The sequence below is a fragment of the Pogona vitticeps genome, chromosome 6 (assembly GCF_051106095.1).
Source record: "Pogona vitticeps strain Pit_001003342236 chromosome 6, PviZW2.1, whole genome shotgun sequence".
Taxonomy (NCBI): domain Eukaryota; kingdom Metazoa; phylum Chordata; class Lepidosauria; order Squamata; family Agamidae; genus Pogona; species Pogona vitticeps.
The window spans coordinates 18,893,656-18,917,509 of NC_135788.1; the positions used below are offsets into that span (position 1 = coordinate 18,893,656).

At 40.6% G+C, this 23,854-nt stretch overlaps 1 protein-coding gene across 9 annotated transcripts in view; it reads right to left on the bottom strand.

Annotated features, from left to right (window-relative positions):
* Window positions 1-23,854, bottom strand: part of KIAA1217 (KIAA1217 ortholog) — a 412,653-nt gene that overhangs the window by 199,045 nt on the left and 189,754 nt on the right. For 6 of the 9 annotated variants that reach the window (XM_020801609.3, XM_073003054.2, XM_020801618.3 and 3 more), the window contains one exon: window positions 5,457-5,740. In XM_020801609.3, the coding sequence (XP_020657268.3) occupies window positions 5,457-5,740 (284 nt within the window). Of the gene's footprint in view, window positions 1-5,456; window positions 5,741-18,700; window positions 19,164-23,854 lie in introns of those variants that run through there. The other 3 variants (XM_078378636.1, XM_073003051.2, XM_078378638.1) reach the window with 2 other exon arrangements.

Genomic DNA, 23,854 nt, shown 5'->3' on the forward strand with positions numbered 1-23,854 from the left:
GAATAAAACATACAAACAAGAGATTTTCTTTTGACTCTGTGTGTGCATGTTTACTCAGAAGCAAGCCCTACTACAAATCAGTAGGACTGGCTCCCTTGAAAGCAATCCCAAAACTGCAGTCTTAATAAATTAGTAAGTATGACACATTTTTCAAGCAACAGCAAATGCAGTTACTGCATTCCTTCCGTAGTTTATTGGTTTCAGAAGGGGATCAAGTCAGAAAATGTATAGTGTCTCCATAGTAAAACTTGGTTTACAAGTATCTCCACTACTAAATATTTACATGACCCAGGAAAGATCTAATCTCAGAAGTTTTCTGATGTAATCTCATAAGTATTCTTTTTAAGAAGAGCCATTTGTGTGTTATCTTTACCTACCCACCCTACATTCCCCACACAGAAACTACAGTTCATTAGGCAGAGAACAAGCACAATCAAGAAAGCACCAAGGAAACCATCTAAATTTGTTAAGTTTAAAAGGCAAGATTAGTAGTACCAAGGGATTGATAAGAATTGTCATGAAATCAAAATTCTGACAGCAACCCCATATGGTATAAATATGGTGGGAAATAACACTGTTAACAACAACATTTCCCACAGCACACATACAACATATGGGCATCACACCCAAAATATAGGTAAACACCAGGACAATATGTTTGAGAAATCTAGCATAGTGAGTTTTCCTAGATATAACTGGACTGGTGTTTTAACCTGTCTTGTATATGACATTTTACACCTTACATTTCCTGTAAGGAATGCTAGTGCAACACCAATGTTTCCTGAAACTGATTCATGCTATAATCGTGATGTATGAATCTGCCCTCAGAAAAAGTCATAACTCATATACATCACACCTCATTACATCAGTGTGCCAGGCTGACCTTATCAACAGGTTCAAAAGGAGGAGGACCTTCCCTGTTGTAGGTGTGTCCCTTCCCTCAAGAACCAGTTCTCTGTGACCATATCAATGGCTATTAAAACAGGAGGACAGGGTTGACAATATGGGGGTGGGGTGGGGCACCATACTTTCTCTCCTCTCCAATGTTGTTCATTTTACAAGAAGTGACCTTCTTTTCCATTCTCTTCTAAAACTAGCTCTGCCATTAAAAGTCAGAATAAAGGTCTATTTTTGTGAAAACAAACCTAAAAGGACATGGAACTCGCTAACTCCCTTTCAAGTTGATAAATGTCAGCTATTTTCTCCCAGCTCCTGGTCCATTTGCTCCTCCCATTTTGTTTTGCCTTCAGACATCCCCCCAAATATCTTCTCAAATTTGGGCAAAACCTCAAAAGCAAAATGAAATGAGATGAGACTTAAGATTCCTTTTGGAGGATATTTCTTCCATCTCTGGAGTGTTAACAGGGGAAAATGGAAAGCTGATCTTTCCACAATAAATAGACATAGTACTAGATCTCATTATCCTGAAGCACTTTGATTTGTACTCAGAGCATGATTTTTTAAAATGCAAAACACACCTAGTGCAAATGACCAGACTTCAGGCTTAAAACTGGCTAAAACATATTGATCATTATCATGGAATAGGAAAGTCCTATTCAAAACCCATCAGTTAAATATAACTATAAGTCCCAACTAGAGTAGGTTCAATGAAACAGTGGGAATATGGTCATTCAACACTTTTGAATATCCCGTTGATTTAATCCAGTTACTCAAGCTGGGACAAGCAATTCCATTCACCTCTATGATTACAGCTTAGCTGAGAAATTAATTGGCAATTAATGAATCCGTAATGACTTGCATCATTCCAAAAGAGTAAGAAACAAAACCCACAGCTCAACGGACAATCCATGGGTTATAAATATATGTCTGATTCAGCTTCTTTCACTAAGTGTTGTTGCATCTGGGGATGGAGCAACGCCCAGAACTCTGGGCTGACAACTCAGGTGTTACACAACACCCTGGGTGGCAAACTCATGGTTATGCTTCTAACTTGTGAGGCGATCATCAGAATGTGTTACTCATTATTTTAGAACTGAAGAGCCAGAAAGGAACCTATGCATCATCGAGTCCTGTCAAAGCGGCCCAGTGGAGAATTGAACTCCCAACCTCTGGCTCCCCAGCCAGATGCCTTAACCCAGTGGTCCTCAACCCTGGGCCTCCAGATGTTCTTGGACTACAGCTCCCAGAAGCCTTCACCACCACCTCTGCTGGCCAGGATTTCTGGGAGTTGAAGTCCAAGAACATCTGGAGGCCCAAGGTTGAGGACCACTGCCTTAACCCACTGAGTTATCCAGCAGTTCACTGAGCTATCCAGTAGTTCAATGAGGCATTCTGTCAGTCGTAATCCCTAGAAAGAGATTTTTCCTATCTGGTAAAGAGTAGTGAATTTTGTATGTTTGAACTTGGGTATTTGGTTAGTAATTAATCTGTCACTTTTAAGTTATATATCATCATCATCATCACCACCACCATCATCATTGTCATTGTCCTACAAGACAACCTTGACCCCAGTAATTTAAGAAACTATGGCTAAAATCCTGTTGCAAATCCTTTACAACATGCAACAGGGATGATATCTGCTGCAGCCATGCTGCGTCCTACTGGGGCAACAAAAACCTTCGTAGAGCTTCCCTCAGCTCTTGGAGATCCTGAGGGAGCCATGAAAATGGAGGAAGAATGATTTAAACCTGGAAAAGTGCTGCCAGCAGTCCTGGTAGCAGCAATTTTCTGCCTTTGAACTGTCCCTTCTCCTGTTCCAAGTCTCCAAAAGGCTGCCCCAGGATGAAGGAGATTCAAAGGGTTTCCCAAAATCGCGGTGGTGGTGGCGGCAGCTAGGAACTATTTTACTGCTCTGAAATGGCTGAGGCACAGCTGCACCTGATAATATCATTCTTGTTGCAAGACCTACAGTTGAGCAACAGGATTTCAGCCAATGTGCAAAGTCCTGCTGGCATAACTTCACACCAGCCTAACCCAGACTGCATACTAGAAATATTTAATTGAAATGAATTAAAAGCTTTCCCCCTGCCCCAATTTTAGGTTCTGAAGCTCCTCAGAGTCCCCGCTTGCCCTGGGGAAGTCTTTGGGAGCATTGCAACAGTAGAGGGGAATGCTTTTTACTTGATAAGTTTTTTCCTATTCTATCTGTTGAGTTCTCCTTTTTCTCTCTTTAATTAATTTCTTACAGCCTTTCTTAAGTTGCAGCAGTTCCTCCACTTCCCTTGATGATGGGTTTTTGTTTTTATTTTGTTTAAATTTTGAAATTACCAGGGTTTTTTGCATCAACACACTCCTTATCAAACCAGTTATAGGACCTGCACTTGTTAGTATGGGTTTTTGTTGAGTTATTTGAATCAGCTAAGTCTACTAGTTTATTTATTAGTGTTTCATACAGCGCAATTATGTTGCTACTTTGGCCCACTTTGAGAAAGGTGGAATGGATCTCAGAGAACTGATTGTTATTAAAAAGATTAGTAAAATAAATTCAGCCCTTTCCTGACCATTTGATCCTGGAGTTGGTCAGTATCATCTCAGGATTCATAGGCAAGGCCTTCTCAATATGAGTGTGGTGTTCTTGTAACTTCAGGTACAATTTTAATGGCAGGTGATCACTATCAATCCTGCTGTCGATCACCAGATTGATGACAGTATTCAGTATGTTACAGCTAACAATCATAATCTATGGTACTCATCCTTGTTCCCAACCAGAAAGAGAATTCCTCTGGTATGTCACCTGAAATACTTCCATTTAATATATGTAGGTCAAGCTGATAAACTAGCTGTGCCAAATTAAGGCCTGCATAATTACTGATGGTATCTTTAAAGAGGCGCCTAGTGACTATGGGGACGTGTAATCCATCAGGGGGGCATAAATTATAAGCAGCATAAAGAGCCAAGTCATTTGTACCCAATCTGGCATTAAAATCACCTCCAATTATCATTTGGTCATCGTTAGTTATCAAAAGGTTTTGAATATAGGAATCAAGGTCTTGGTAAATCTGTTCGATCTGGGTGTTCCGTCTCTGTGGTGATAAATATACATTGATGAGCACTATTGCACAGTGATGAAATTTGACCCTCACTGCTGCAGCATACTGATCAAGGGAGGGAAGTTTGGTCATTATAATACTGAGCTTAGTTGAAACTTGAAAAATTAGTGTGGGGTTGTGAGCGGTAGTCCAGACTCCAATGGTAGTGACCTGGTAGTGATTTTTTTTCCTATTAATGGCTCCCATCCCTAGTATCCCAATGGTTTTGCAAGGACAAAAGTCAGCCCTAGGGAGCCATGTAAACTAATATGTGAGGAACGGGAGGTTTTAATTTGATTTAACTAAATGCTTCCAGAATCTAATTTGGTTTAAACAAGTGCAAAGATATGCAACAGGATTCTGTCCAATGTATAATACTATTTACACTTATTTAAAAAGTAATGATATTACCATTGCAAAATAGTGTCATTATTACCCTCAAGAACCAATGTGTTAGAAATACATCATGACTTGTAATGTATTACTTGCAAGCATAACATTTGCAAATTATTATAATTCTTCCAATGTATTACTTGGAAACCACAATTTCCTATTTTTCACTTCAGATATTATGCCAACCATCATTAAGCTTCAAAAACCATGTTTAATAAACCAAGAGAGATACATATCACTTAAGCAGAGAAAGTCTCAAATCTGAAAGGAGACCAGAGAAGATGGATTCAGTGAAATATTGCTAATTAATATTTGCACTGAGCTAGAAACAGCAATTCTTAAAAGACCCTGAAAGCCAACAATTCTCAGCTCTGCAGAAATTAGTGTATTTTTCTTCCATCCTTTAAGGAATTGCTCATGAATAGCTAAAGGCTCAAAGAGTCACACAATCAATGAGTTTACATTGAAGAAATCTAATGAATAATCGACACATAAAATTGAACAAATAATTAACATACTGTATAACCTTTAACACACATACCAGATTAAGACAATCACACAAACAATTGAATAATATTTATTTATGTGTGTGTGTATATATGTGTATGTGTATACACACACACACACACCCCCCTCATATACTAAAATGTTCTATATATATTCTTTCTTGAGTGTAGCTAGAAATGCACAGCCTACCAAAGGCTGGATCACACAGTTCTGCTAGTCATACGCTCTATACTGACCTTCTGAAACCACAAAGACTTCCATATTAAGTTCACTGCAACAGCTCCATTAATAGCTAACCACTATCCAAGTAGACCTTCCCTTAGGGATAACAAAGTATCTATCCTTGCAATTAAATATGGCATGGACAATGCCATCACATAGTTTGGTCACTAGATGGCACTGACTATGTCTGGGTGGAATCATCAGTAATTTCCTGATTGGTGTATCCTTTTTCCATGACACTCATACATTGATGTCGGCACCAAGTATCTCAAATTTTTTTTTATAGATGTTTATTTTTAAAGCCCACACAAATATTCAACAATTCCTTCCATTTATGTTCCATACCTGATCTCTCAATCTTTCCTGGTGGCCCATTATTGCAGTAGCATGATGGGGATACTTTTGCTTTAGATGCTCCAAGAAAGCTTCTCTCTTCTTGTCCATATCTGATGCCTGCATTGCCAGAATTTCTTTGGAACTCCGAGGGCCTCCTACAGTGTGTCTCCGAGGTATGTTGCGGCCTGCCTTTGAATGGGAAGTCTGGCTGTTTCCAGATGCAATGAGTTCCTTAGGCCATAGACATTCTGCATCATCTAATGAGGCTCCACGCAAATTGCTCTTCCCATGGTCTGCAAATTTAAAAAATGCAAAATGTTGTAAAAATAGAATCTGATTGATTGTGCCTATAGGGGAAATGGAGCTCTACTTTTCAGTCTGTTGTTGGAAAGCTGCACTCAATGCAGTTCTGTTTCATTTAGAAAGGAATAGTATATGCTATTGATTTTAAATAAAATAACCACAAAAGGGGCAGTTTGCATAAACTGTATAAAAATATGCAATCCTGCATGGAAATTGGATCATTACAGAAAGCATGTCTTTGCTCTATTGTTCTCCATACTAAAGGTGGAAGGTGAGTTGTAAGCCTCTTTCTCTCTTAAGGTTTGAAATCTACAGTATATATACAGCATATATAATCATCATCATTATCATTAACACCATTATCATCATCATCATCTCTTTTTAAGGGGTTGTAATGAGTACTCCTTCAAGACCATAACTGACAAAATTCTTTTTATAGAGGGGAGCAGGGAGCAGGAATCCTCAGCATTTTTCCAGTGTGTTCTCAACATGTACTGAAACTTCTATAAAATAAAAAGAAAAGCACTAGTCTTTTCTTTGGTTCCTATCCCCCCCTTCATCCCCAGTTTTCAGATTATAGCCTTGGTTTTAAATTTCATGGATCTCGCTTGGATTTTATGCCTCTCCGAGACAGCAGACTGGAAAATACAGTGTCACTTTTTCAATAAACCATTCTTTTGAGAAATGAAATAAAAGCAAGTCTATGTGATGAGGGCATATACTGGCGGGGGTGGGGAAAAGTCAGATAATTCTTACAGCTTTACAATCTACTTTGAGGCTGGCCTATTATGGATAGCTCTGTGGAATGAACACAGGCATAGCATGGATATTAAAGCTAACCTTATAGTCAGGTAACTGAGTAACACAAACCCCCTCAGGGCCCAAAAAGAATAAGGCAGGTTGAAGACATGTTATCTAATACCTATGGGGAAAAATTGGTCAGTGAAGAGCAAAATGAGAAACATAATCTCTAAAAGCATTTTCCAAATCCACTTTAACATGACCTGCTATTAATATGTGGTCTTGGTTCTCCTTATTATTAAAATGAATTATTCTCATGGCCTAAGTCCTCCAGGGTTTCAATAATTCTGAATATTTTTTAAGATTCAAGATATTGGTTGTTCAATACTTAAGTTCAACTGAACTCTCTCTCTCGCTCTGTCCCCACTTGTTTCAGTAAGACTGACTTCTATAGCTGGATGTCTAGGATCAGAGGCCCACAACCTCATCCTATGAATTCTTAAGTCGTTGTGCCATGAAAAAATGCACACAATTGACTCTAGACTGTGGGTTCCTACGTGCTCACAGTGAAAAGATATGATACCTCTGTCTGTCTATTTGCTGGCTGGATAGTTCAGTAGTTTAGGCACCTTACTGCAGGTGAGAGATTGGCAGTTTGATTCCCCACTCTGCCTCCTAGTGGAAGAGCCAGTCTGTGTAGTCATGGGTCACCTGCACAGTCCCAGGGTAGTCCCAGAAGAAGGGAGTGGGTAAAGGGGGCACTCACCATGGGTCAGAATTGACTTGACAGCATGCAATGATCTACCTGTCTGTCTGTCTACTTACCTACCTTTTCCCCATGATTGGGACCTGATGTAGCTTACAATCTAGCTTTAAAATGTCATCACTAAAACCACAATAAGCTATAAATATTAAAATATCAACATCAGTTATAATATTAAAAAGGCAAATGAAAGCACTTCTAAAATTTCAGTGAATGAAGTCTGCCAAGGCCATGTTAAAAGTACAGTCCAGAAATTATGTGAGAGTCGGAACACATATTAAGGCAAATGTGCATTTCCTTTTCTTACAATGTGATCCCTGCAAACACATAAACGTTTCAGTGCTACGTGCCTGAGAGGTCAGACACGCAAGCAATGTTGTTCTATTTCCCAAATGACCAACTGCCCTCCCTCCAAGAGAGAGCAGGTTAACATGCCAAATGCGGACTGAAGCAAGCTCATGTTAGAATAAACAGTCTTTTCCTCTTAAGGGAGCTCTCTTTCCAATGAATTGTTAACTGTTAATTGTTTTGCTTGGCCTTGGGTCTTCAATACTGCTTATCATCATCATCGTCATCTCAACAGCACTTGGAACTGTTCAAAGTGCTTGTGTTCCTCATTACAACACCACAGATGGGAAGACTGAAAGAATGGCTTGCCTAGAAACACAACTAAGAGCACCAGTGGTGAAACATGAACTGATGTTTTCTTGGTTCATAGCCCAACTACTGCTTCACACCCATTCTGTTTTTTAATTATTTGCATGCATAGCCTTTTAAAAATATGCAGACAATTCTTTTTCTTTAACTATAATTCCCAGAATTCTCCACTTAGCATTGCTGCTGGCCAGGCTGTTTGGGAGATTCTTCAAAAAGTTTCCCGAACTCTGCAATTTCAACAACACTGTTCAGCTTTCAGAGTGCTTTACAAGTCTCTCCTTCTGCCTACTCATATAATGGCAGGCCTTTCTCTGCTCATTTTAGACACCTTTGAATCCCACTATGCCCTTCTGAGAGGCAGAGGGACTTTTGATCAAGCAGAGGGACTTTTGCTCCTACGGAGTAAGTGAACATAGGAGGATAGTTTATATGGAGTCAGGCCACATGTATACCTAGTCCAATAGGATCAACAATGACTTGCAGAAGCTCACGAGGGTTTTAAGAAAAAATCTTTTGTACCCTCATACCTGGAGATGCCTAATATTCCCGGCTAGTCTCTCATCTAAGCATTCACCAAGCTGGCCCTGCTTTGCCTCCAAAATGAATACACAAGTGGATATGTTAAGGTATGGTGGTAGTCAAATATCTTCAGGATGGTACAGTGGAAGCAGCTGGACCCAAATGTTCCCTTCCTATTAGCACAGGAGTGGACTGCTAGATCCCACTCCTGCAGTTGTCCACAGATGGTCCCCAGTCAAAGCACCAGAAGGAGATCTGCCACCAGCAGAATGGTCCCAACTGGTACTTGCAAATGCTGTATGACAGCAGACGGCTTTACTCTTCCTCTCTCTATTTACTAATGGAAGACAGCAGCCCGAATTTCTCTCCTCTGTCATGCCCCAAAGTGGGGGATCCAGATCTCTGCATGGCAGATTAGGCCCATGGGACAGAATCCTGCCCAAGCCCCAACCAACATTATGAGGAAGGCTCTTGATCCACTGCATGTTTTTACTAACGGAAGAGACAAAAGAAGACATTTTCCAGAAATTTCCATTTATTTGTGAACTGTGGGGTGAGTGAGGGAAGCTCTCAGTTCCCTGGAGCAGGCTTTCAGTAAATACAAGGAACCACAGTGAGCACAGTGGTAAAGATCCCTTGTCCCTCTCTGAAGAGAGGAGGTACAACAGGATTCAACCCTAGGTGTGCTATTTTCCAACAGGCTCAAAGAAAAAGCACGGGACAGGGGAATTTGCATCTGCTAAAGACTTTAAAAAGTCAGCCAGCATTCCTTTGTACTTTATATTGTTAAGGGGCTAGAGTATAGCTGCCGCCACACATGCTGAGGGCTGGTGGAGAAAGAAATATTTTCCATGTGTAACATAATTGCAAAACCATCCAATCTTGACAATTTTTTAGGATAATCCTGTCCGAAAATTCAAGGGAAATTTTCTACCACAAAACACTATTAAGATAAGAGACATACAGAGATGTCTCCCAGAGCAGTCAGCCAGACTCTGGTTTGGGAGAACAGATTGAGAAAACGCTTACACTTGATGTTTTAATCTGGTGCATCCTAAACACAGGCCAGTCCCTCCCCTCCCCTTCTTTGTTTGTCAAGCTTCTGGTGGCAGTTGAAATGGCCCATTGGGTTGCCGACAGTGCAGCCATTCAAGCATTAGGTTTTGTTCACATCTCCTCATTTAAGGATCACAAAGCAAACAGTGCATTATGTCAACAAAACCATTGTGAGTGCTTCTTTCAGGCCCCTAAAGCTGTGTCACAAGCAGAACTGAATGTTCGTGTTAACAGCTCATTTTGCTGCTTTGTCCACAGAGCAACACAGAAACACCTAATCAAGGAATACAAAGGCTACTTCAGTCACAATAATTTCTCTATACAAGTTACGAAACCTTTGCCCCTCCAGATATTTTGAACTACAGTTTCCATGATCCCTTGCCATTTGCTTCTGGGAGTTGAGGTCTAAAACATCAAGAGAACCAAAGGTTTCCCCATATAGCCCGTATTTCCAGGCTGGGGGTGTGGGGAGCAATGCTTACAAAGTTACTTATTAGAAGGAATGTAGTGTTCATAAAGTAAGTTATTGTCATTACTTATTACACCAACAAAGTAACTAATACAGATGAGGGAAGCTGGAGTGGTCTGGTTTGTGCTTAAATGGTTTTTATGTACTGTATTTTATCTTTCACTTTAGCAATCCTTCCATTCACATTGATCTACATTTCTTTTCCCATAAGAACAATCCAGACAGATATTTGGATCACTACAATTTGTCTCCCTTACAATTAATGACACTCCTCTTCCCACTCATCCCCACCTTTTCCTGAAACCATCATTCAGGAGGCTATGACAACTTTCCTTTTTTTAATTTTGTTAAATAAAGTGACATAGCGCAACAGCAATGTATCTGCCTAGCCTCGTGGCGCAGTGGTTAAACTGCTGTACTGCAGCCAAAACTGTGCTCACGACCTGGGATTCAATCCCAGGTAGCCGACTCAAGGTTGACTCAGCCTTCTATCCTCTTGTTCAATATGTTACTTTTGAAATTCAACTTCATTATATCCTCATTATTGAAAACATAATGAGTTACTGGTGCCAATCTTATAGGTAACTCACTACTTCTAAATTGAAAAAAAGAAATAAAGTCCATGAAGATTTCACACATACATTGATAATCTATGCACATTTTGCAGTTTACACACTGTGAGGATAGGAGCCAGAGTGAGCCGTCCCCTCACGAATATGATATAAACTATGAACATAAAAGCGTGGAGAGAGGAAAAGAAAGAGAAGTTAAAGGAATAAAAGAACATGCAGCAGAGATGTGCGAGGAGAAGGAGGGAAAAGATAGCCACACGGGAGAAATAGAGAGAGCTCGAGGAGAGAGGGAAGGCGCGAGGAAGAAAGTGCCGTTAGGACAGTTAGAGACGTTGACCAGGGAGGAGAGAAGACAAAGTGAGGAAAGGGAGCGGGTAGATGTGTTAACAACAGAAATAGGAGGGGTTTCAGCTGAGACCGAGAAAGTGAGTGTGTTCTCAGAGAAAGAAGCTAAAGAACCAGAAGAGATCGGTCATGTCTTCTCTGTACCTCAGAAAAGAACGGTCGAGAGGGTAGACGATCCAGGAGAGGGTACTTCTGCCAAAGTAACCTAACGGCTGATTATCCAGGGGTTAAGTCCCATAGAATGGACTGTCTTAGTGTATCCCAGGGTGCTTGGTCCAGAGAGATCAATCCCAACACCTACAGGAGACCGGAAAATGATGATAGAGCAACCCGCAATGGTAGAATGGGCTCGTCACCCGTGTTGCGGGACTCCATGTGTGGGACACGACTCCCGCTTCAAAGAAACAACCAAGAAAAATTAAAAAGGAGAAAGTTGCTGTTGAAAGATGTTGACGAGCGTTCTTTGTTATGGGTATGGGAGGAATCTCCTCTCCAGTTATCTGTTTGCTGTTTGAGTGAATTAAACAAAAGAGACTCTGTTATTGTTAATAATAAAAATACTTTTATTCATGAATCTGCTACTTCAATTTTGTCTCAAGATCTGGAACAGCCTGATTCGAACCCAGAACCTTCTCACACACACAAAGATTTGTATTTCCTGGTAGGAAAGTAGACTTTGCTGAGGGAGCAGTAAAATTCAGAAGAGTGAGGGAATACAAAAAAAAAAAAAAAACACACACACACACACACACACACACCATGCTGAGATTACTTCCAAACTCTAACACAACTCTACCAAAAGCAATGTTTATTTGGTTCACATGAGGACCAACGTATTTAATCAAGGCAGATGGTTTTGCCCAAATGTCTTCTTGCAAAGTAACAGAAATATTTAGCAAGAAGAATGAAAAATAGACCACTATCATTGTGAACCTTTTCCTACCACCCTTGTTTTGTCTTTTTTAAAGAGTAAAGCTGTAAGATAATAGCAAATACTGACTGAAATCCAGTGTAGTAAGTCACACTAGAGTAGACCCATTGTATCAGTGGGGATTTGGTGAGTCAAATTTTCTATAAGATCCATTAAATCAAGGGGCTTATTCTAGTTATGACTTACTATGCTAAAGTTGCAACTAGCATAGGTCCGTTTGAATCAACAGAACATAGAGGGGAGTTGACATACCACATTCCCACTGATTCTATGGGTCTGCCCTAGTCCTTCTTACTACACTAAGCAACAGGATTTCAAACACTATGTGTACGTCCCCAATATATAGCCTAACTCCCAAGGACAGACGAGCCTTTGCAGAATCAACCATATACAGTGGTGCCTCGCATAACGTTTGCTTCGTTTAACGTTTTTTTCACTTAACGTTTATTTTTTCAGAGTCAGATTGTGCTTCGTATAACGTTTTTCCCTATGGGCGATTTTCGCATAGCGTTTTTGGGACCATGCTTCGCTTAACGTTTTTTGTTTTAGGTCCCCTGCTTCACTTAACGATGTTTTTTTTCAATTAAAAAAGTGTCTTAGAAGGGTCAAAAACGGTTCTAAATGCTTGGATTCGTTAGAGGACCCCTTAAGACATGTGCAAACCTGATTTGGCTTTGATCTGACTTTTCGTTAATTTTTTGTGAATTTTTGTTTTTTGGCCCATAGGAACCAATGGACCTGTCAAAATCTGACAGCTCCATGCTTTCCTATGGGGGAGAAAACAATTTACAAAAAATTAACGAAAGTTCAGATCAAAGCCAAATCAGGTTTGCACACAACTTAGGGGGTCCTCTAACGAACCCAAGAACTTAGAACAGTTGCTGAGTCTTCATTAATTTTTTGTGAATTTTTTCTTCCCCCATAGGAAATAATGGAGCTGTCAGATTTTGACAGCTGTCAAAAGTTGGGGGGAAAAAATTCACCATTAATTAACGAAAAGTCAGATCAAAGCCAAATTAACTTTTGCATCTGTTTTAGAGGGTGCAGAAGCTAATCCAAGCATTTAAAACCATTTTTGACCCTTTTATGACACACTTAATTTTGCAAAAATTGACTTCGCAAAGCCATTGAAACGTATTGAGTCAGCTACAATACATTCCAATGGAGGATACATTGTATCATTTAACGATGTTTCCTATGGGTTTTTTCGCTTAAGGACGGCAATCCGTGCCTACTGGAACGGATTAACCGGTTTCCAATGCATCTCTATGGGAAATGGTGTTTCGCATAAAGTTTTTTTCGCATAAGGTTTTTTTTTTTTGGAACCAATTAAAAACGTTATGCGAGGCACCACTGTATAGCCTTTACTTAAAATAGTGCAATTTAGAGAAACATATTGAGGGACGTGGTGGTGCTGTGGGTTAAACCGCAGCAGCCTTTGTGCTGCAAGGTCAGAAGACCAGCAGTTGTTAGATTGAGTCCACCGTTGCTTGTCCCAGCTCCTGCCAACCTAGCAGTTTGAAAGCCTGTAAATGCAAGTAGATAAATAGGTACCACCATGGTGGGAAGGTAACGGCGTTACGTGTCTAGTTAAACTGGACACTTGACCACCGAAACTGTCTTTGGACAAACACTGGCTCTACAGCTTGGAGACGGGGATAAGCACTGCACCCTAGAGTCGGACATGACTGAACTAAATGTCAAGGGGAACCTTGACCTTTATCTTATTGAGGGTACACAGGATTTTCCCCATGATGAGTGCTTCTAATTAGAGCTCTTTGGAAATATTCCATAGCTATAATCTGAAGATCCCTTTCCCAAAAGTTTTACTAATGTCAATGTTGTTAGGGGGCAGGGTCCTGGGACTGCCCTTTCTCATTCATATGATGTTCTTTCTTCTTTCAAATCTCTTCTCCTTCCTAACAGGAAAAAAGAAAGGACAGAATAAAATGGCCAGCATGAGTGTGGCCTTTTTCTCTTCTTCTAAGCCTTATTCCCTTGCCATACAAATTTTCCTAGTCTTCTGCCAAGCTTCTCATCTATTTCAGAAAACTTCTGTCTTAAGTCTCTCTCTTCCTCCTCCTCCTTTTTAATGATCCAGCTTCATTGTGTCAGAATACAGGTTGTAGACACCTGGTGACCAAAACTCCTAATGGACCGAGGCTCCCAGTTTCCAGGCCTTCAATAAAAAGGATCCCCCCCCCCTTTTTCCTTCTGACTTCATTTCTTCATTTCTCCAAACCAAGGTCAGAAATGCAGCCCTGTCACAATATGACCATCAACTAGAAAAATGAGACATCAATGTTTTTTTATTTTTTAAAAAGGATTCAGTGACCATTAGTATGTAAATAAGTAGAAGGCTTAGCAAGATTAGGAACCCCATGTCTCCAGGTGTTAATTCATAGACTATATTTCCATGATACATGATCTTTCTTATTGATCAACCGGTTGGTTGATTGACTGAGTTTAAATATCTTTGCCACTTTTCTAATATCTATACCACTTTTCTCTCCTGAAATGAAATCATCCAAAGCTGTTTCCAAAGACAATGTTTTTCAACAAATCTCTTTCCCAGAGGGCTCACAATCTAAAGAACAGAGAAAAATCAATGCAGGAAAATGAGAGAGAAGACACAGAATAAACAAATCAACTGGCCATATTAGCTTGGGTTAGTGGAAGTCATACTTTACCAACATACCAAGCGAACCAAAGTAGCTTACTGTTAATCATCTGTTTATCTTCTAGTCCTGTGAATTAAATATAGTATTCAGGAAATAAAAATCAATGGTTTCTGCATTCCTAACATTTGAATGAAAGTACTAAAATAGTTGATACTATTTCTTCCTCCTCATTCTGAAAACTTCTGGTTCAAAGGTCTCATTTGTGTATTTACATATGTATGTCCATGTCTGTTTTGAAAGAGAGGCTCAGGATAGGAGGGTACACCAGAGAATCTCAGGGAGAATGTACGCCCTCATGCCCTTTTAAAGTGTATACCCAAGCTTCTTGGAGAGCTTCAGTCACTAATAGGCCACAGCCTTGGTGATCAGGCCCCAATATATGTGCTCTTAGCTTCTAACACTCCCTTATTAAGGTTTCCCTCCACTCCCCCCCCCCCCGTAACCAAAGTGCTATGACATCTTAATGGGCTTTCCCCTGCCTTATCAGGTAAGCAGTAGTATGATGACTGCATTAACAAACTGATTTTAGAAGTATTCGCGAAGGCTTTCACGGCTGGGATCTAATGATTTTAGAAATCTTTAGCTGCATAAACAGAGGTCTTTCAAAAAGCTTATGGGTCTTAAGTGACAATTCAAGATACCCCCCCCCCAAAAAAAAACTTTATATTACAGGACGAATAGTTTAAAACATTACCATCTCAACCTTTCATGTCATGCAGCTCACCATATGATCAGAAAAGTCCCGTGCACGTCATATCCTCATACAGGATATTTTAAAAACACAGACCCCGTGATCATCAGTCAGTCTGGATTCTCGTCGCCTGCCCAACCCCTTATTGGCAGATTTGGGGATCAGTGATACAACACACAACCCTTCCAAGCTCTCAAAAGAGTGACTGAATTTCCAGACAGTTCCTCACAGTACTATGGCTTGTGCTGTGGAGAAGTTGAAGAGCAGGTGGAAATGAACTACTCTTCCCAGCAGGAAATGCAATATTGTGCTTGTGTTTGGTACCATAGTCCCTGGAAAAGACCCTGAAGTTGGGAAAGTGTGAGGGCAAGAGGAGAAGGGGACGGCAGAGGATGAGATGGTTGGACAGTGTTGTCAAAGTGACCAGCATGAATTTGACCCAACTCCGGGAGGCAGTGGAAGGAAGACAGGAGGGCCTAGCATGCTCTGGTCCATAGGGTCACAAAGAGTCAGACATGACTTAACAACTAAACAACAATGGTACCATAGACATGAGCAGAGAGAACATCTGGGGAATGGACAAGATTTTATGAACATGAAAACTCACAAATACTGAGCCAGTTACAAACTGAGCTGACAGACATTAGCTGAAATCCTCCTGAGCAGCTTTACATGTGCAAAGAAGATGATGTCATAAGCACCAGCAAATTGCTACTTACTGAAGGTAATTTCCGGGTGCATGCAACTCTTACACAATGAAACAAAGTTGCATGGACTCCATAATTGCCGAAGAAAACCTTTAATCAATGATAATTTGCTGCTGCTGTTGCTGCTACCACTGCTGAAATAATAGGGATCTCCACAAATACAAGAAGTGCTATGAATTATCAGTTTTTTCTGTTGTAGGAATGAGCAAGCTAATGTTCAATTCAAATGCTTTGGACTACAGCTCCCACCATTCCTCAGCCATGGCACACTGGAGGGAACTTCTGCAAGTTGCAGTGCAGAACATCTGGAGTGGAACAGGTTGCCTTTCCCCTCCTATATTTTTTCATACTAACAAGATCAAGCACTTCTCAAAATTTAAGATACGATAGTGGAGACTTGTGAATCGACAAAATGTACTAATCCACAAATACATTCCAATCATCTCTCAGGATCTATGATATACTGATGGTCTGGGAAGGAAGCTTAAATTCTCTTACAGCTTACCAATGAATGAATGAATGAATATCTTCTGCCTGATCACCTAGAGATTATTCTTAGACACCACAGTTGCGTAGGGGTGTGTGTGTGTGTGTGTGCGTGTGTGTGTGCGTGCGTGTGCGCGCGCGCGTGTGCGTGTGTGTGTGCGTGTGCGTGTGTGTGTGTGTTCTGTGCCATCAAGTCAGAACTGACTTATAGGGCTTTCAAGATAAGTGAGATATTTGAGGAGTGGTTCTACCAGTTCCACTCCTCCAGTTGAGTTTCCATGGCCAAGTGGGGATTTGAACCTTATTCTCTAGAGTCCTAGTCTGTCATTTTATCTACATCACATGGGGAAACATTGAATAATTATACACTTAGAGCTGTTTGCTATTTTCATCTGTTCCATTTCATGGATGTGTAGTAAACGGTATCTTTACATCAAAATATTTATAACTGTGGGAAAGAGCTAAATTTGAGGTTACGGAAATATCAAATAGGCTGGGGCAAAATGACATGCAGTATTTCCAGCCAACTACTCATATATGCCCCAACCATACTCCACAGCACCAAATTTAGGTCTTTCCCACATTCAGGGATATTTGGATTTCTATATACCATTTATTACACATCCATGAAATGGAACAGATGCTCTGAAACCATCTGACAATAGCATACAGCTCAAAGCGTTGACAGGCACAAGTTGTCAAGGCAACTATCTAAAAGTAGACAGAACCTGCTGACCAGTATAATCCAGTGATCAGAGCACTGGAATGTGACTTGGGAAACATACCATAGGTTTGGGTTCCTACTGAGATGTAAAACCCATTGAGTGACTCAATCCAGTCATTCTGTTTCAGTCAGACCACTTCACAGGTTTGTTGTGAAGATACACTACTCTACCTTGAGCTCTCTTAAGGAAAATCAGGACAAGAATAATAAGAACAGTAACGACAACAAGAGCTACAACAATAATATGCATCCTAGACTTCCAACCTCTATGCATTAAAAAAAAATTTTAAAAAAAATTAATGATGTTGAATATTTCGTTCTACATTGTAGTCAATTGTTTTAAATTGCCTCAGGGTTTTGTTTTGTTTTGTTTTGTTATGCTTGCAGCCTGCCTGAGAGCTTAGAATATAGGGTGGGCCATATATATTTTGATTAATAAATAACCAAAAAAACACAAGCACCAGAGACTGTATACAAAAACATACCTGCTGGTATCAGCACATGGAGATGCATCCAGGTGTACAAATACTAATTAAATCAAACAAAATAATAAGAAGGAAAGGAACGAAACTCTGTTTTGAGACAAGACACTCCCCCCACCCCCACAAATGCTGGCAATGAAGAACTGCTGGATAGTTCAGTGGTTTAAGGTATCTGGCTGAGCAACCAGAAGCTGGGAGTTCAATTCCCCACTGTGCCTATTTGAAGGGGCTGGACCTGATGATCCATAAGGTCCCCTCCAAGTATGCTATTTTAAGATGATGATGATGATGATTACTATTATCCTAATACTTGCTACTCAGAGAAAGAGAGAGAACACCCACTCTGTATCTAAACATTTAATCTATAGGAATAAAGGAACACAAGCTTTAGAGGAATCTCTCTGTGAGATAGACAAACTAGCATCCCGGAGAGTTGAGAACTCTTAAAAGTTAAAAGATACAGTAACAGGCATGCTATCAATTGTAATTCCCCAAAGCTGAACTGGAAGGATTCCACAAATACCCACATTTGAATTAGTTTGAACTATCAGTTGTGTTGTCTAAAAACTGTTCTCAGGAAGGACATAATTCTCATTCAATTTGGAACAGAATCTACAGATTTTGATCATATATATAAAAAAGCTGTGCTCACAGCTGCTGGTTGCAACAAACTCATGATTTTCACTCTGAGTGTACTGTATGTCTCCGGGCTTTAAAACATGAACTCAGAATTGACATTCGTTTATAAACAAGTGCGGGGAGGAAACTTCCTGCCATGTGTTGATGGAGTCCGTAATATTAAAAGGAGGACTTCCCTTCCTTGTGAGGCTAATATCTTTCTCTTGTCATAGACTGCTTTGTGTTTCACAACACCATTGCATTTAACACTGCAACACTCTGCTTTTTGCTTTTGTGCCACCGAAGTCTTTCTCAAAAGACAGCCAGATATAAGGAACAGACCAAAAGAAGGAGAAAAGGAAAGGGTAAAAGGGGGAGGGGAGGAGGAAACAACCCCAGCATAATAAATAAAGTATCTGCCCCAGATAATCTGTCACTCAGATATTAAAAAACAGCAGTGAAGGACATGTTGAATGTAACTCCATATCAGAGTTATTCTGTTACTTACCCTTCATCTGTCTGCTGTCTCTCGGACAAGCCAGGAGCGTCTCAGATTTCTGGCTTTCAGCTTCCTCCATTGTCCCTTCCTACTTTCCCCCCCCCCAAACTACTGCACACAAGCTTTTGATTCAGAAAGTCGGAAAAACCTGCAGCTCCGAAAGCTACCAGACAAATAGCCTCCTGGAGTTTAAGGAAAACCTATCCTCCTCCTGACAGCACAAAGTTCCTTTCAAAAGCAAGCTCACATTAAGGAAGGGCAAGGAAACAGGCAAGAGTTTCAGCAGACCAGTGGGCAGTACTTTCAACAGCGGCTGTTGGCTCCCGTCGCTGTTGCTGAAATAGCCCCACAAGCCTCTCTCGTGCTCAGAGAGGCCCCCAACAGGTGATGGATTGGTCAGAGGAGGCTGGGGGGGGAGGGAGGGAGGGAGAGAGACAGAGACAGAGAGACTCTAACCTAACTTTTTCCCACTGCTCTGGGGTATATTACTGCTCTTCCACAACATGATTACAGGCCATAAGAGTGCAGGAATGTAGCTTGCCAAAGCCTGCGCTGTGACTGAGGAATAAACATATTTTCAAAGAATATCTATATACCAAAATAAAGCAAAGCTCAAGTGACAGCATTTTAAGCCAGTGGTTTCCAACCTTCGGTCCCCAGATGTTCTTGGACTACAATTCCCAGAAATCCAGGCCAGCACAACTAGTGGTGAAGGCTTCCGAACGTTTTAGTCCAAGGACATCGGGAACCAATGGTTTATGCCTTGTGTTGCAAAGGCTGCCCATCAAGCAATCAGAAGAAAAGACTACCTGCTCTTCTCTCACGCCTTCAGCGTCTGCTGGCTGCCACAGGTAATCTGTGCATGCTAATGTCCACTGGGCAGAGGTGGCTGAGCACTGCTACCTACTAAACAGATCTTGCTACACATAAAGACACAAGATAACAGATTTAAAAATAGAGAACTTTTTTTTAAAAAAAAATGTTGGCAGCCCTACTGCAGATTAATGCATCATATTACACTATAAAGTATGCAAATAGGCTAAAAAGAGAGAGAAGTTTTAATGACAGAAACTGGATGGGGGGGGAAGCAAAGGATGAATGGGATGATAGTGGTGGTGATCAGGCCATTTGAAGGAGCGTATTTCCCCATATAAGTCTCCCTTATGTTAAGATTTTCTGAGGAGGCCTTTTCCCCCATCTCACTGCCCATACATGGATGATGAGTGAAGACTCAAGAAAGGTCCTTTTCAATGCTTGTGCCCAAAGGGGGCTAATTTGGTCCTCCCCTTCATCCCCTTCTGGTTTAGGCCCTGTGTAGCTTTCCAAAGGCTACCCATCAAGCAAAGTTCTTTCTCCTTCTCAATATTTGGCCATTAATGGAGCAGCAGAAAGTTTTTAATAAGCTGTGTTCTGTGTTTTTTTTTTATTTCAATCTTTTAAATTATTATTTATCCAAAACGAAATAAAAACCAGTCTTTGACTGGCTATTCTTGCTTTTGTTAAAAAACAAAAGACACAATCTTTGACTGGTATACATAGATGTTGGAAATCGGGTTGTGAGTGATTGTGAATGACCATCTATGACTGTTGCAGAGAATCACAACTCTTATTTTCAAATGCTGTTACTCTTATCATGGAATGGGATGGGCTGGTAGAGTGAAAGATGACGGCACTCGTGGGTATTTGAGTAAACATGACATTATATTCATTCAAGAGACATGGTGTATAGAGCCCATAGCATTGGATGGATACAAAGCCTTTGATCTGGAAGCAGAGCCCGCTAAGCATGGTAGGGCCAAGGGTGTCCTAGGTATCCTAGTCTCACTAAAAGTTAAAATTGATAGGTTACCCTCTCATCCACCAATAGCTATGGCAATAGTTATACATTATCATCAAGTCTCATATATTATAATAAATGTCTATCTAACACCTGCGAAAACCAAAGTGCAGATAGGGACAGAGTGGAGGAACTTGTAAGCCTATCTCTGGAACATAATACTAAATAATCCAAGGGCATATGTCATTATAGGCGGAGATTCTAATGTGAGAATAGGGCAGGATGATGTCAGGTTGTACTCCAGTATGAAGATATGCCCACCTGAATCAGGGAAACACTTACTTCCCCTACACAGGATGTCCAAAGATAGTAAAGTGAATTATGCTGGACATAAGCTAATACAGGTGATCAAGTCAATTGAGTCTCCTTAATTACCCAGATGACCACCCTGCAGAATTAACGTATTGGTCTGGAGACAGGATGAACATTTTAGACTACTTTATAGTTTCTGTGTCTGTATTCCAATACACTGAATCCTTTAAGATTGGTGACTTTCAGGACAGCAATCATCTACCTTTGATTATGGTGTTGGATTTACCATGGTTTAACCCACATATCAAAGACCTTTATAAAGAGGTTTTAGTTCAAGATAAGTCTGTGAAAGTGGCTAGACGGAAACCTAGAATAGAAAATAGGATAGCTAATCTGCTGGCCTCAGATCAACTAGACGAGAGTCTACAGGAAATCTCTACGGCTGAAAACACGTATTGAGGGTTTTGAGGAACTAACCCTAGTTATCTATAAAACCATAGATGAGTCCCACAAGTACACCACAAGAGTAAACAAACAGTTCTCTGCACCCTGGTTTGACCAAGAGTGCAGAGCAGCAAAAAGAAATATAAGAAACAGCTACAGTAGGTACAGGAACAACCCAGAAGGGACCCAATATTGGGTACTAAAACAACAAGCTCACTATAAATTTCTTCTTCGATGCAAAAAAAAAAAAGGTAGAATGTGGAGTCAATTAAGCTCAGCAGTTAAAACAAAGAACACTTCCCTTTTTTGGCATCTGGTATCTGACCATCCAATTAGCTCCCCCATGGCCATGAACAATTACATCCTACCAGAAGTTTGGGAACAACATTTTAGAGGACTGTGTAGTAGTTCTGAAGCTGCAGAGTATGAAATTGATGAATTGGACAATCTCCCTCAATGGCTACCAGTGAATTCGGTAGAAGTGAGGAATCTTATTCAAACCTTGAAACCTGGCAAAGACCTTTCTCTTCAGGCAAGCTTTCCTTCAGTGACTTGGCTGCCTGAGTGAGATTTTTAAATGGATTGTTATGAATTACTGTGTTGAATGTGTTTTTAGTGTTGCTTTCCTTTACCATTTCTCAGAGTCATGTTTGTTCCTGTTTTTAGCTTTAAATATTGTCTCTTAATGATTTAAGTCACCTTGGGTCCTTTTTTAACAAGAAAGGTGGGGTAGAAATATTTTAATTAAATCAAGCAAATCAAACGCTACTTTTCCAAGCTCTAGCCGAGGGCTAAGGTCCTTCTGGGATGACCTCTTGTCAGAGTAATGGATGCTGGCAGTGGGTGGAGCCGAAGCCTTAGGGTCATCCCCCTCTCCCTGTGTGCCACACTCTCCCTCTTTCTGCTGAGCCCTTTTCTTGCTCTGTGTTTTTCCCTCTACTTCCTTTCCTGTCTTCCTTTGTGATCATTTCTCTTTCTCTCTCCTCTTCAGGCTTGTGAGCTGCTGAGAAAATAAGTTTGCTCTCGCCAAACCTCAGAACTAGGTGCCCAGTTCTTGGTATAAAAGCATTACAGCTTTCCTCATACATACAAAAGCAGCATCTCCATATCTTCACTTTCCCTGAAGTTTGCTCTTCTATATTTTGGGGTGTGAACATTCTAGTCAACTTCTTTGTGAAACTCCCACACAATATTTATTTTTTTCTGCTATAATATGCATGAACATCAGTGAAAATACCTGAGCCATGTCCTTTGGCTACATAATGTATTTGGCTACTTTATTTTCAACTGTCTAAAACTCCGATTTCAAACCTCCACTGCCTTGTGGCTATATCCACTGATGGAAAAGGCTTCAGGAGTTAACCTCAAGGCAGAATCTGGAGCTGGAGTCCCGGAGGCAGTTCGTCTCATTCTGCCAACTCCTGTGACGTCGCTGGCACCAATTGTATTGGCTGTTGCCTTTCCATTGGACTATTTCAGTGATGTGGAGAGGAGGGATTTGCTGCTTGGGTAACAGCCTATCCTCCATATTATTTTACCCAGGCTTTGTGTCCTGGAAAGGACACTCCAGCTTTGCATACAGCATCAAAACAACACGCAAAGGGATTGCCACTCTTGAATTGGCCTTTTCAGCCACACTAGATGCTGTTCAGAGTCCTCCATACAGAGCACATCACCATAGTCTCTCAAGACTGAAGGATGCCTAATTGTAGATAATAGAAAAGTAGCCAGTTTCCAGACTACACATATCTCAGGTATTTCCCTCTGCAGGTGCTTACACCCACCACTTCAAAACTAATGTATGAAATTTAAGAATACTGTACCTCCAAAACTACTGTCCGTTTCTTAACAAATCAGAGTCTTATAAAGGACCACATCTTCTAGATTCTAAACAGAATTAAATTAATATGTGTAATTATAGATTTAATGAAAACTATAAAGGCTCAGTGCTTTAGGTATTTGGCTGCAGAACCAGAGGTTGGGTGTTCAGTTGCTCACTGGGCCTCCTGCAAGTAAAGCCAGTCTGTGTGGCCTTGGGCAAGCTACACAGTCCCAGAACTGCCCTCAGAAGAAGGGAATGGTAAACAACTTCTCAGTACTGCACTCTGCACCTGGAAAGACCTGCCATAAGTCAGATATGACTTGATGGTGCCTGATTATTGTTATTATAAAACATACCAAGCAATACAACAGGAGAAAATTAGCAAAGCAGAATTCAAACTAAAATCAGCTTAAATCAGTCAATATACTACAGCTACAGACCTAGCAGACTTTTGAGGCCATGAGGAAGATAAAAACAGACAAAACAACACTACACAGATTTACTTGAAGGTAAGTCCCACTGTGTTCTATGGCATTTACTTCTAAATACAGTGGACCCTTGACTTACAGACGGCTTGACTTACAGACTTTTTGAGTTACAGACTTCTCTGGCCGCAAAATTTAGGTTTGACTTGCAGCCTGAGAATTGACTTACAGACCAGAAAAAAACCAAAATGGAACAAAAACGGCCTTTTACGGGATTAATCGGTTTTCAATGCACTGTAGGTCAATGGAGACTTGACCTACAGACTTTTTGACTTGAGAACCGCCTTCCAATACGGATTAAGTTCTCAAGTCAAGACCCCACT